The sequence below is a fragment of the Rhinolophus sinicus genome, chromosome 15, assembly GCF_057876585.1.
Source record: "Rhinolophus sinicus isolate RSI-liver-muscle chromosome 15, RSI-T2T, whole genome shotgun sequence".
Classification (NCBI taxonomy): Eukaryota; Metazoa; Chordata; class Mammalia; order Chiroptera; family Rhinolophidae; genus Rhinolophus; species Rhinolophus sinicus.
The window spans coordinates 86,647,078-86,659,789 of NC_142515.1; the positions used below are offsets into that span (position 1 = coordinate 86,647,078).

Below are 12,712 nucleotides of genomic sequence, written 5' to 3' on the forward strand. Positions count from 1 at the left end.
TATTATTTTCACAGGTCATAAAATGTTATTCTTTTGATTTTTTTTTCCCACAACCATTTACAAATGGAAAAACAGTTTTAGCTCGTTAACCGTTCAAAACCAGGGGCTGGTTTGGTTTGGCCCGCAGGGGCAGAACTTTGCCCAACACCCTTGCTCTACGGTTTCAGGGATCGAGTTCGGGCTCCTAGGAGGTTCGCCGGCAGGGAGGCCGGTCTCTGATTGGGCCAGGTAGAGTGGGAGGGGTCGGAGGTGGGGCATCGTGACGTGTTTGTGGTCGGAAGGAGCAGGCCCGGATTGGTCCACTTTGGGGAGCGGCGTGTTTGCACTCAGCCAATCAACGTGGCGCTATCGCCTCGCCCCGCCTCGCGCAGGCGTCTCCGTCACGCAGGGAGTGCGCCACTCCCCCTTGCGCGCCCAGCTCTCAGTTCCGGCCACGGGCGCGGCGTGACGTCAGGAGAAGGGCAGGTAAGTGCGGGCTGGCGGAGGGACCGGCAGGCCGGGGAGGCCCGGGGGTTTGGCTGCTACTTCTTCCGACCTCGGAGCCGTCCGACGGGGACGAGCGCGTCAAAGACCGCTGGGCTCTGCGGTCGCGATCAGGATGTTCGTAGCCGGCCCAGGTCCCAGTCGCGAACCCCGACTCAGATCCCCAGCTCCAGCGGTGACCCAGACTCAACCCTGGCCCATATTATACCTGAAGGGTCCCTCGATTTACCTCATCTGAAAAATTGGACCAGTAAACCCCTACCTCGCTGGGTTGTGGTGAAGATTTTGTAAAATGACGTTTGTAGAACGGTGGACATGAGAAATAATCAAAACTACCGTTTAACTTGTCAGGCGCTGTTCTGAGAACTTTATTCAACTCATTGAGTCTTAACAGCAACCTTATCAGGTTGATACTTCTGTAACCCCCATTTTATAGGTGAGGAAACTTGAGGCTCAGGGAGTGTAAGCAACTTGCCAAAAGTCAAGCCGCTGGCAAGATGCAGAGTCGACATCTGAGTCCAAGCAGTACGTCCTGGGCAAATGCAGTCTATAATTACTCTTGACACCAAGGACCAGAGATTCCAATTATATCCACCCTAGAGCCTCAGCTGGGGTGGGAAAACCATGTTAAGACTCCAGCCCCTGTAAACGGAGTACTTACTCTGCAAGCACTTCACAGTGTGTTATTTCATCCACAGCAACCCCAGAAAGTCCTGTATCCTTCATCCACTCTTTACAGGTAAGGAAATATAAGTTCAGGGAAGCTCAGACACTGGCCACAGTCACCCAGCGAGTGAGAAGTAAAGTTTTGGGATTCAAGTCCAGGGAACTGTGACCCCAAAGCCTGGGTGAGCACTTAGCTATTTTGTTGGCAAAAGCATTTTTAGGTTGGAAGGGACCTTAGAAAAATCTGGTCCAGGGGCCCACTTTACAGATGAAGGACCCAAGATGGAGAGAGATTCGGGGCAAAGGCAGAATAGTTTACAACTGTGGCTGTACCTTGGCTCTGCCTCCTGATCAGCTTCTGACCCTGGGCAAGTTACTTAAGCCCCCACAACAACTGGAGAAATAGTGACATAATACAGAGTAAATGAGACAATGATGTCAGGCTCAGTGCCGCACCTGACGCACAATAACCGTTAGAGAGCACACAGTTAAATTGGGAGAAACAATTAGACCAAGCTTCCTGACTCGAGCACAGGGAGCCAGCAGACTATACCCACAGGCCAAAACCAGCCCACCGCCTAATTTTGTACAGGCTGCCAGCTAAGAAGCATTAATGTCTTAAATGCTTGGGGAAAATCAAGAGAATAATATTTTGTGACAGGTAACAATCGTGAAATGCAAATTTCAATGTCTTTAAATAAAGTTTTATTGGCGTGCATCCGCACCCATTCATTTACATAGTGTCTATAGCTGCTTTCTAGCTATAAAGAGCAGAGTTGAGAGTCTGGCCCACAAAGCCAGGACTATTTACTATATGTCCTTTAACAGAAAATTGCCAATCTTTGTTATAGAATACCCTTCAGTTCCTTGGTATGTTTCTTTAGAGTAAGGTAGAACTTCTTTTAATATGACCTAAAAGTCTCCTCCAAACATGCAGGGTGCAGGGGGTGTCCCACCCCCAGTTTAAGGAGCCCCTGCATTTGATACCTGTGTCACCTGCACTGATTCTTACGGAACCTGAATCAGTTACTACGTAGTGGTTCATCCATCAGCATGTATCAGGGACAAGGCACTGTCCTCGGTGCTGGAGATAACAGCGAGGTGAGAGCTGCCAGAGGAGACAGACTGTAGACAGGTAAACAGACACAGGGTGATGTGATAAGAACTCCAGGGGCTAAGTGACTTTGGATCAGGTGGTCGGACAAGGCCTCAGACAGGGGATGTTTGAGCTGAGACCTGTGACAAAGAACAGACAGCTGGTGGAGGAGCATTCAAGGCAGTTGGCTTGTACCTACTGAGCCTCCGAAAGGCAGCCAGGAAGCCAGTGTGACTGGAACAGAGTAAGCACAAGGGAGAAGGGTGAGAGGTGGGCTTGGAGAGGCAGGCAGGCACCCAAGCGCCATAGGCCACAGGAAGGGGTTCGACATGATACTCCGAGCAGTGGGAATCACCCGAGGGATTTAAGCAGGAGAGCGATGATATTTCAGATTTATATTTTTTAAGAGAGCCTCCTGGCCCCTGTAGGGAGAACAGACCGTGGGCGTCAAGGGCAGAGCCAGGAGACCAGAGGGAGGCAACTGCCCTGGTCCAGGTGAGCAATGATGGGGGCCCTGGAGGGGAGAGAAGTGTCAACTGTGAATATATATGCATGGAGTGTGGACAGGACACACTGTAAACAGAAAAATGTTGCTCTTCGAATGCCTCCTACACCTGGGAGAGGCTCATCTGAGTTGCCACCACCACACCCAGCTTGTAGCACCTTTGCAGGGAAGCCATGGACCCCCCCCGCCAGGCTCCCCAGGTGCGTGGGACTGGGCAGTGGGTTGACACAACACAATCAGTGTCAGTGTCTTGTCTTTTCAGATTGGCCGCATTGAGGGCGAGGACCAGTAGCCGGGTCCCAAGATGGTGAGTAGACTGACTTATGTTCCTTGGGGTTCTCTTCTGGTCTTCATTGTACCCCGCAGTGGCCCCTTCTTCCCCTAAAGTCCCCAGCTCTAAGATGGTATTTTCAAACTCTGGATTCATGATCTTTTGGTGCCGTGGTTCTCAAACTTTGCTACATACTGAAATCACCTGGTAAGCTTTTTCCTTTTTTGATTTTTTAATGAGATGAAGTTCACATAACATAAAATTAACCATTTTAAAGTGTATGATTCTGTGGCATTTAGCATATTCATAATGTTGTGCCACCATCACCTCTATTTAGTTCCAGAACGTTTCCATCACCCCAAAGGAGACCCCATCCCCATTAGCAGTCTCTCCCCATCCCCCGTCTTCCAGCCCCTGGCAACCACCAATCTGTTTCCTGTCTCTATGGATTTGCCTGTTTGGGACATTTCCTCTAAATGGGATCATACATAATGTGCCTTTTGTGTTTGGCTTCTTTCACTTAACAGTGTCTTCAAGGTTCATCCACATTGTGGCATGTGTCAGACCTTAATTTTTTTTGTGGCTGAGTAATATTCCATTGTCTGGATGGACCACATTTTGTTTATCCATTTATCCATTGATGGGTGTTTGGGTTGTTCCCACCTTTTGGCTGTTGTGAGTAATGCTGCTGTGAACATGCGTGTACAAGGATTTGTTTAAACACGTGTTTTCCGTGTTGCTTTTTAAAAGCCCAGTGTCCAGGTGCCACTGCCCAGAGCAGGTCCTCTGTCAGGAGCTGTCTGGGGTGGATCCCAGTTATTAGTATTTTAGAAACTTCCCAGGTGGTTGTAATGTGAGACCCACTGCTTTGGTGGGTCGGTCGTTCAGTCAGCTCAAGGACCGGTTGCCATCATTTAAAAAGAGAGACTCCCCAGCCAAAGTAAGTGTTCTTTCGTGAAACCTGCGCCTCAGCTGTATTACAGGTGTATTTGCACAGCTGCCATATTAAATATGTTTCACTGTAAGTCATGGTCCAAAAATAATAAATAAACTGAATGCCATTGCTTTAGGAGAGTGTAACCCTCGTGCAGTTCTCCACAGCAGTGGCAGTGGTTTTTCTCCCAGGTCACCAGTCCCCATTAGGCACAGAGCCCAGGGCCATTCTCTACGATGTCCCTCAGTCTCCCTCATCCAGGCCCCACCCCTTGAGGTGACTACATCTGCCGTGGATCCTTCTCTGAGTCACATCTCTTCTGCTTTCCAGGGTGAAAGGAAAGGTGTAAACAAGTACTACCCTCCAGATTTCAACCCTGAAAAGGTAAGGGGCAGGCTCCCTTCTCTACGTCCATGGTAACAAAGAGACCCCCACAGGGCAGGGGCCATAGGCACCTCGTCCCCTCCTGAAGTTGGAGCCACACTGCAGAATGTGGGCGACCCTGAGGTCTCCCTGCCTTGTGCTTTAGCACATGAGTCTGGGGCAGTCTTTTCCCAGTTGTAGATGTGGCTCTCGTCAGTGCCCTTGTACTCTGCCCAGCTGGCCGTGTTCCTAGCAGGGCTCGGGATGAGGTCTGATGCTCAGGCTCTGGGTCCGAGCCCCTCGCTCTCCCAGCTCCCGCTCCTCTGGCCTCCTCACACCCTCTGCTGTTCCCTCTTCCTGGAACCTGTTCCTCCTTTTCACCATAAGGCTCCTTCCCTCCTTTTCACCATGAGTCTCGTTCTCTATGTCATCACCTAGTGCTTTATTTCCCTTCAGAGCCCTTCTAATTCCCTGACGCATTATCCATCCATTTGGGCATTGTCCTTCTCCCCCCTTTAGAACATTCACCCCACTAGGGCAGAGACGTTCATCTGTCTTGTTCACAGCTGTGTCCCCACACTGTAGGGCCCGCTGAATGAGTCAGTGCATCTTGGCTCTGTGACTCCAGGCACATGACCCAGCCTCTCCACGCCAGTTTCAAAAGGAAATCAAACAACTTGTCCTCACAGAATTGTTGAGGGATTAAAATGAGATGACACATATAAAGTATCCAGTAAACATTTGCCAATATTGTCATCTTACCTAATTCTCCCCACAACACCTGGAGGTAATTATGATCCAGTTGATGGATAGGGGAAATGGAGGCTCAGGAAGGCAAAAGGCGAGGTCACTACCCAGATCACGTGGCTTTCAACTCCTAAATGGGAGAAGAAAGATTCAATCTCCTGCATTCCTGAGTCCAACCCCACTGGCTTCCCCAGGGCCTCTGTGCCTTCCATTGTGCTATTAACTCCCCTGGTAGGTCACAAGAAGAGGCTTCTGTTGGCCAGTGTGAGAGCATGAGCCGCCCTGCTCAGGAGTGCTAACCTGCTCCGTCCTCCTTTCCGCACAGCATGGCTCTCTCAACCGATACCACCACAGCCACCCACTCCGGGAGCGGGCTCGGAAGCTGTCCCAGGGCATCCTCATCATCAGGTAAGGCCTGCGGACGCCTGCGCCGCGTGTCACCTGACCTCAATCTTGGAGAATTCAGCACCTCAGTTTGCCCGGGCAGAAAGGCACTGTTTTAGTCAGCCATGGCCACGTACAAAACGATAAGCACGTCTGAGTCCTCAGCGTGTGACTCAGCTGGACGCCTCTGCTGGCCTGGGCCGGGCTTGACTGACCTGGCCAGGCTCTCACATGTTTGGGAGTCGGCTAGCTGAGGACTGGCTGGTCCAGCAGGGCCTTGGCCAGCTGACTGTCTCCACATGTCTCATCCTCCAGCCGGCTAGCCTGGGCTTGTTCATATAACAGCGTCAGGTTCCAGAAGAGAGCAAGCAAAGGTACACAAGGCCTCTTGAGGCCAAGACCTGGAATTGGCACCCCATCACTCTGTCCCAGCGATTCTGCAAAAGGAGTCGTGACGCAGCGGGTAGGGCAGTACACACCAACTCCTGACAGGAACCGCTGCGGAGTCTCATTGCAAAGGGCACAGATAGGGGGAGGATAAAGAATCACAGCTATTACTGCTGTCCAGCCAGGACAATGGCCCTTCCCTTGGGGTTCTCTTGTTTCTGGCCTGCTCTCCGTGACAGGAAGCAGATGCCAGCTGTGTGTCCCCAGAAGGGTAAACCCTTCACCCCTTCCATCTGTGCCTCTTGAACTCCAATCTCAACCTCTGGTGTCCACCCTGGGCCTAAATAGAGGATCCGGTGACAAAATCATCAGAGGCGGGGATATCTACGGAAAAGGAGTCAAGATGTGAGTCTCAGCTGTGGCCTCAAGAGGCACAGGGCTGAAGGTCACCTCAAAACTCCCTCCGTTTCCATGCTCCAGAGCTGCCCAAGCTCACCTGTGCATGCCACCCCCTCCACTCTGGTAGCTGAGCCCTCACCTTCTCTGTACAGTGTCTTTAATTCACCTCATTACTCATTACGTAAGGTTTTATTTTAAAAGGGAAGCTCTGTCACTGCTGTTCATGGAAAAGCAGAATCACATGTTGCACATAGAACTGTTGGAAAGAAATCCAGTGCCAGTACAAGCCCTGGGCTAACTCAAATGGGTACCAGTGCCCCCTGTGGCCTGCTTCCTCCTCCGCTGCAGGCCGTGGAGCTGCTGTGGTAAGGCGCGGGAGGCACGGCAGCACCCACAGAGACTCACTGGGCCTGTGTCGGCCGGCCAGGGAGCAGCAGGCGGGGACAGGCCTGGCCGTAGGAACACTCGCCCCCTATTCTTTATCCTCCCCGTGTGCGTGCCCTTTGCAGTGCAGCTGCGGCCGGATTTTCAGGTGTGGAGACCAAGGGAAAACCCAGTGGATAGTGGCAGATAAGCTGTTTTCTGTTTGTGTAGATTTGAGATGCCATATAACATCTGGTGTGACGGCTGCAAGAACCACATTGGCATGGGTAAGCTGCCACCCACCCTCTGCGCCCACCTCCCCACCAGTCAGTCCCACAGACATTGAAGCCCCTTAACTGCGGGTGGCGTCGCCGCCAGGGTTCCCAGTCAGGAGTCAGGGAGGAGATGGCGCACACCTCATTGCGGAGCGGTGAGCAGGCTGGGCTCTGGACTCACTTCCCAGCTGGGTGACCCTGGGCAAGCAACCGAGCTTATGTGTGCCTCAGTTTACTCATCTGTAAAATTCAGATGGTGTGAGTGTCCACCTGTGTGGCATATAAAGTGCTTAGCATACAGCACATGGCACATGCAAGGGCTCATAAAGTCAATTTGCTGCTATCACTGTCCTTATACCATTAGCATTCGGACCCCTGACTACACCACAGGTGCACAGACAGACAGGCATGAATGAATCCAAGGCTGCGCTCAGCAGTGGTGAGACCTCAGGCAGGTGACTCAAACATCCTGACTTCGTTTCCTCCTCTGGGCTCCTCACAGTACCTCCCTCAGCTCCTCGCACAGTGCCTGGGCCAGGAAAGTAGGTCACCCTGTGAACAGGAGCCAGTAGCTCTTGGCCGGAGGGTCCAGTCCTTATCACGGGGGCTTTGGAAATGTAGGAAGTGGGGACCAGGCCATCCTACTGCTGAGAAGGACAAGCGAGCCCCCATCACGTCCCCCTGATCAGACCCAGTCAGGAGCACCTGCCCCAAAGGCCAGCAGGTCCTCGGGGAACAAACAGTGGGGCTGGGCCTGACACCACACATTGGTCACCCTCAGGGCCGGGTACGGAAGCAGCCACCCAGGGAAGGAAAACCCAGCCAGCCCACGTCACCTGCCAGCCCAGGCTCTGTTTTTCTAGTCTAAACTTTTTTCACTGATAAGCAAGGTCAGACAGTCAAGAATATATATCATCTAGCCAGCAAAATAACAAAAACCCAAACATTTTCTAGAAAAACAATAAATCCAGCAAATAAATGTCAAGCTTCTTGGAAGCTTGCTGAGCCAGGCCCTGTTCTAAGCGCTTGTGTGGGTTATGAACTCCTGTGGTTCTCACGGTAGCCCTGTGCAGTGGGCATGGTAGTCATCCCTACTGCCCAGATTGTGAAACAGGCCCACAGGGCTGAGGCTACTGGCCTGAGCTCACACAGCTGGGGGAGTCAGAATTTGAACCCAAGCCCTCTGGCTCCCACCCACCCTCTGTGGCTTGAGCACCTGTCACACAGCCTGAACACAGCTCTGTCCTGCCTTGAATTTCAGCGCCCTCCCTAGGTGCCACCCCTGCAGGGGAGCAGAATACCACCCCCATCTGCCCCTCTCCCAGAGAAAAGACACTGGGGTAGTGTGAGCCCGAGCCTCCACTCTCTCCTTCTCTTCCCAGGTGTTCGTTACAATGCAGAAAAGAAGAAGGTTGGCAATTACTACACGACCCCGATATACAGGTAGAGGCAGCCTGGCAGTCATCTCAGGGACACAGGGGCAGCCACAGGGTAAATGGGATACAATGGAGTCCGAGTGGGAGGGGAGCTTGTACCCTCTTCCTGATGGCCATTCCCTGCAGACCTGTCCTGGAAACTGTCCTGGTCTGTCAATCTGGGCACATCCCTTGCCTAGAACCCTCCATAGCTCCCATCTTTCTCAGAGTAAAAGCCTAAGTCTTCCCCACGGCCCCCAGGCCCCACACACTGCTCTGTCCCCTCCCTGCCCTCACCTCCTCCCACTCTTCCCCTCATTCTGCCCCAGCTACACAGCCTCCTCACTGTCCCTCCCTCATCCCAGGGAGGCTCCCACCTCTGTGCCCTCCACCTGGAAAGCTCGGTATTCCCAGACATCAAGGCTCCCTCCCTCGCCTCGGGTTTCTACTCCAACACAGCCTCTAAGGCCTTTTCTAAAGTGGCCAGCACCACCCAACACGGGTTGCTTGTGCCTTTGCTGCCAACATGGCCCCTGCTAAAACATTAACACCTCCTAGAGTAGGTTGGCTTGATGCACTGCTGTGTCCCTAGCAGCTGGTGCCACACCTGCCACAGAGCAGCCTAGCTCAGGAAGGTTTGTTGAGTGAATGAATGAACGAACGAATGAATGAATGAACAAACTCCAAACAGAAAGTCAGTTCTGGAGTGAGGGGACCCTGTCTGTCTCACCCACGGCTGTAACCCCAGGTATGGAACCTGGCATGTAGTAGGTGCTCAGTGAACACTTGTCGAATGACATACACCATGGAAAGAAACAGGCAGGTGTCACACTGTCCTGATTCCTGCCTACCCCCAGATTCCGGATGAAATGCCACCTCTGTGTGAACTACATCGAGATGCAGACGGATCCTGCCAATTGCGACTATGTGATTGTGAGTGGTGCCCAACGCAAGGAGGAGCGCTGGGACATGGCAGACAATGAGCAGGTGCTGACGACAGGTGAGCGCCGCGAACACCCGGGGAGCCGGCCCCGACCCTGAGCCTGAGCCAGGGTCCCGAAGGCCCAGCCGTGCTCTCACCGTTGCAGAGCATGAGAAGAAGCAGAAGCTGGAGACGGACGCCATGTTTCGCCTGGAACATGGCGAAGCCGACCGGAGCACTCTCAAGAAGGCTCTCCCCACCCTGAGCCACATCCAGGAGGCCCAGAGTGCCTGGAAGGATGACTTCGCCCTCAACAGCATGCTGCGGAAAAGGTTCCGGGTGAGTGGGCTCTACCTGGGGTCCGGACCACAGGTGAGCTGGGGCACCTGATGTCGCCAGCACTGGAGGGCAAGAACGCATGGCGGGTTAAGACCTGCCTCCAGCCCTCACCCCATCACATCTTAGCTATAGGCACGTCATTTTACCCTCTGAGCCTGTTTCCCCAACTGTATTGTGGGGACCTCACGGTGCCCATGGGAGGTACCTAGCCCAGCGGCTATCATTTAGCATGTAGCCCTTCCCTGGGGAGGGACCGGCCTTTGTTTTCAGCAGATCTCAGAGGGACAGCGAGCCTAGAGCCGGGGCGTGGGTGAGGCCTGACCCTGCTGTGGGTTATCAGGTGGAGGCCCAGAAAGCACTGACTTACTGATCAACTCCTAACACATTTCATGGGCCCACTCAGCTGTCCCAAAACGAAATTCGTAGATTGTCAACCCACCGCCAGATAATTTCCAAAATCACTCCTGCTATGCCCTGACTGACAGAAAAAAAAGGGGAAACTCATTTATAATAAACTGTAAGAATGTGTATTTCAATGTGTACATGCTTGGACAAGTCCCCTGCACCTGTGTGAAGGCACTGAGGGTGCAGATGCAAATGCCACTCGTACCCCCTGCACCTTGGTCCTGGCTCCAAGACGCTCCTGGCCTTGTTGCTGTCAGTGAGCACAATGGCTCCTGAAGTTGTGCCAAAAATACTTGGTGGACCTATGTCACAGGGAGTGACAGAGAACACATGGCACGTTCAGATGAGTGTAATAGAAATGGATTTCTCACCCTCACGGGTGTCTGGCAGGGCACTGTTAAGTTCTGTGGGACATGAGAACCTTCTCCCTCTTCTCTCACTCTGTGAGGTGGCCTGTGCTCCTGGACGCTGCTAACAGAGCCTAGGCGACCCCATGGGCCGCAAGCTTTCTCACCATCCTACGGCTCCATCTCTTCCTCTTTCCTTTCTGATCATTCTCTGGTCACCATTATTAGGAGTAAAAGTACTACTTTTCTTACTAATTATTTGTTACTGAAAGTGTATCCCTTCAACCAGACCTGTGCACTGAGCTATGTGTCCCCTGCCTTCTGGGCGTCTCCACCTGGGGGGGTCTAAGGACCCTCAAACATAACATCTCAATGAGTCCACCTCAGTCCCTAACCAGCACTGCCCACCTCGTCCCCCTCTCAGAAAAAGAAGGCATCTATCCTTCCAGGTACTGAGCCCTTTGAGGTGGCCCCCTCCCCATGTCCTGTTAACAAGTCTGTCAGCCTCTATCTTCAAATGATCTCTAGTATCTTGCTGCTGCCACCACCCCCATCACTTCTCACATGGAGCCCCACAGTTCCTCCAGCCTGGGCTCCAGGCTCCCACCCTCCCACTCCCCCCAGTCTGTTCCCCAAACCGCCACCAGGGGGCTTCTGTGAACACCTGCATCAGATCACCTTGCTCTGCTCAGAACCCTCCATAGCTCTCCGGCTTACTTAAAGTAGAAGCCAAAGTCCTCTCTGTGACCCACCAGGCTGACCTGAATGATCTACCCCTCCCCGCCCCAGCCCCAGCCCCAGCTCCAGCCCTACCTTCCCCTCGCTCACTCTGCTCCAGCCACACTGGCCTCCTCACTGTTCCTCAACCACTCCAAGCACACGTCTGCCTCAGGGCCTTTGCACAGGCTGTTCCATCCACCTTGGAACACTCTACAACCAGATACCCACATGGCTCCCTCACTCTGATGTCTTTTCTCAGATGTGACTTTCTTGGAGATAGTCCCTAACCCTCCTCTCCACCCTGAGTCACATTTAAAGTTGAGCCTCCTGCCCACTCCCTACCCTCTTTCCGGCATTCTTTTTCTACTCACCACTATTGTCTCTCGCCCACTAGAATGTCAGCTCCATGAAGGCAATGGATTTTGTCTGTCCGCCCTCTGCGGTGTCCCCAGTGTCTAGAACAAGGCCTGGGACAAGATGGGCATCCTGTAAATATTTGTGGAATGAATGAGTGAAGAACTGAATGGTACACGTATTAATGACAATTGCACCTCTCGTTTGTTAAGCACCTTCTGTGCCCTAACCAATGTGTGAGGCCCTATTCTCCCATGATCTTAGAGAGGAGGAAACTGAGACCCTGAGATCTGAAGTGATGACCCCTGGGTCAACGGGCACAGAAGTTAGGGCTTTGATGGCCACCATCCCTTCCCCCCACAGGAAAAGAAAAAAGCCCTGCAGGAGGAAGAGGAGAGGGACCAGGCCCTGCAGGCTAAGGCGAGCCTGGCCATCCCACTGGTGCCTGAGACAGAGGATGACCGCAGGCTGGCCGCCCTGCTCAAGTTCCACACCCTGGACTGTGCGTGGGGGCTAGTGGGCATGGGTGGGGAGAGATGGGGAGTCCTGGCTGTGAGTGGGCCATGGCAGACCCGGGCAGAGGATGGCTCTGGACCTCCGCCCCCCCCCCCTTTTCTCCCTCCCCCCAGCATACGAGGACAAGCAGAAACTCAAGCGGACAGAGATCATCAGCCGCTCCTGGTTCCCCTCTGCCTCAGGACCTGGCAGCGGCAGCAGCAGCAGCAGTGGCAGCAGCAAAGCTGGTGGTGTCCTGAAGAAGCTGGCCCAGAACCGCAGATCTGCCACTGCCGGCGGCCTCATCTCTGTGGGGGATCTGGGCATCGTGCGAAGGCAGTCCCGAGAGATCTCAGAGAGCCCCCAGCATGCGGCCGAGTCTGGGGAGCCACAGGTGTTAGAGGGCACCACCCAGGACAGGCCCACATCCCCTCAAGACTGCTTGCAGGAGATAGCCAAGACCAGTGCGCCTCAGGAGCAGGATGGGAGCTGTCAGGACAGGCCCTGGTCTCCAGCAGGCTCCTCTCAGGAGGCACCTGTTCCCCAGGACATGCCACACCCCTGCACCCTCAGCTCCTCCCTCGTGGCTGACTACTCAGACTCAGAGAGTGAGTGAGCGATTCCAGGGACTGGACCCCCTCCAGGAAGCCCCTCATAGACTGCGGTCCCCCTCACCCACCAGCCCTCAGAGCTCAGACGCCGCCCCCTCCCCAGACCTTACCTTCCCACAGTGATGGAGTTGTTATTTATTTGGTCCCGAAGAGGTTGTATGTGCCTTGTAGGACCCCCCAAAATTAAAGCCTGCTTCTTTGCCCTGCCTTAGGTTACTAGACGGGCCCAGG

General features: G+C 53.5%; 1 protein-coding gene across 8 annotated transcripts; it reads left to right on the forward strand.

The window, feature by feature from the left end:
• The first annotated feature begins 391 nt into the window (after window positions 1-391).
• On the forward strand, window positions 392-12,682 carry YJU2B (YJU2 splicing factor homolog B). 8 transcript variants are annotated; one of them, XM_088792428.1, is made up of 12 exons: window positions 392-465; window positions 1,182-1,222; window positions 2,674-2,740; window positions 3,013-3,057; window positions 4,286-4,339; window positions 5,301-5,473; window positions 6,830-6,885; window positions 8,256-8,316; window positions 9,146-9,288; window positions 9,377-9,549; window positions 11,739-11,877; window positions 12,005-12,682. In XM_088792428.1, exons 7-12 carry the CDS (start codon window positions 6,837-6,839, stop codon window positions 12,484-12,486), a joined length of 1,047 nt encoding a protein of 348 aa, XP_088648554.1. In that variant the 5' UTR covers window positions 392-465; window positions 1,182-1,222; window positions 2,674-2,740; window positions 3,013-3,057; window positions 4,286-4,339; window positions 5,301-5,473; window positions 6,830-6,836; the 3' UTR covers window positions 12,487-12,682. The 8 variants fall into 8 exon arrangements, with proteins under 8 accessions (XP_088648554.1, XP_074194174.1, XP_019601704.1 ...); XM_074338073.2 differs by having other exon boundaries at window positions 5,391-5,473; XM_074338074.2 differs by lacking the exon at window positions 392-465 and adding an exon at window positions 476-617 and having other exon boundaries at window positions 5,391-5,473.
• The last annotated feature ends 30 nt before the right edge of the window (window positions 12,683-12,712 follow it).

Excerpts from the sequence above, each read along its gene's own strand:
- YJU2B (XM_074338073.2), top strand. Across the intron at positions 6,886-8,255 it reads CAAGAACCACATTGGCATGG|GTGTTCGTTACAATGCAGAA; the intron begins GTAAGCTGCCAC and ends TTCTCTTCCCAG. Across the intron at positions 9,550-11,738 it reads TGCTGCGGAAAAGGTTCCGG|GAAAAGAAAAAAGCCCTGCA; the intron begins GTGAGTGGGCTC and ends TTCCCCCCACAG.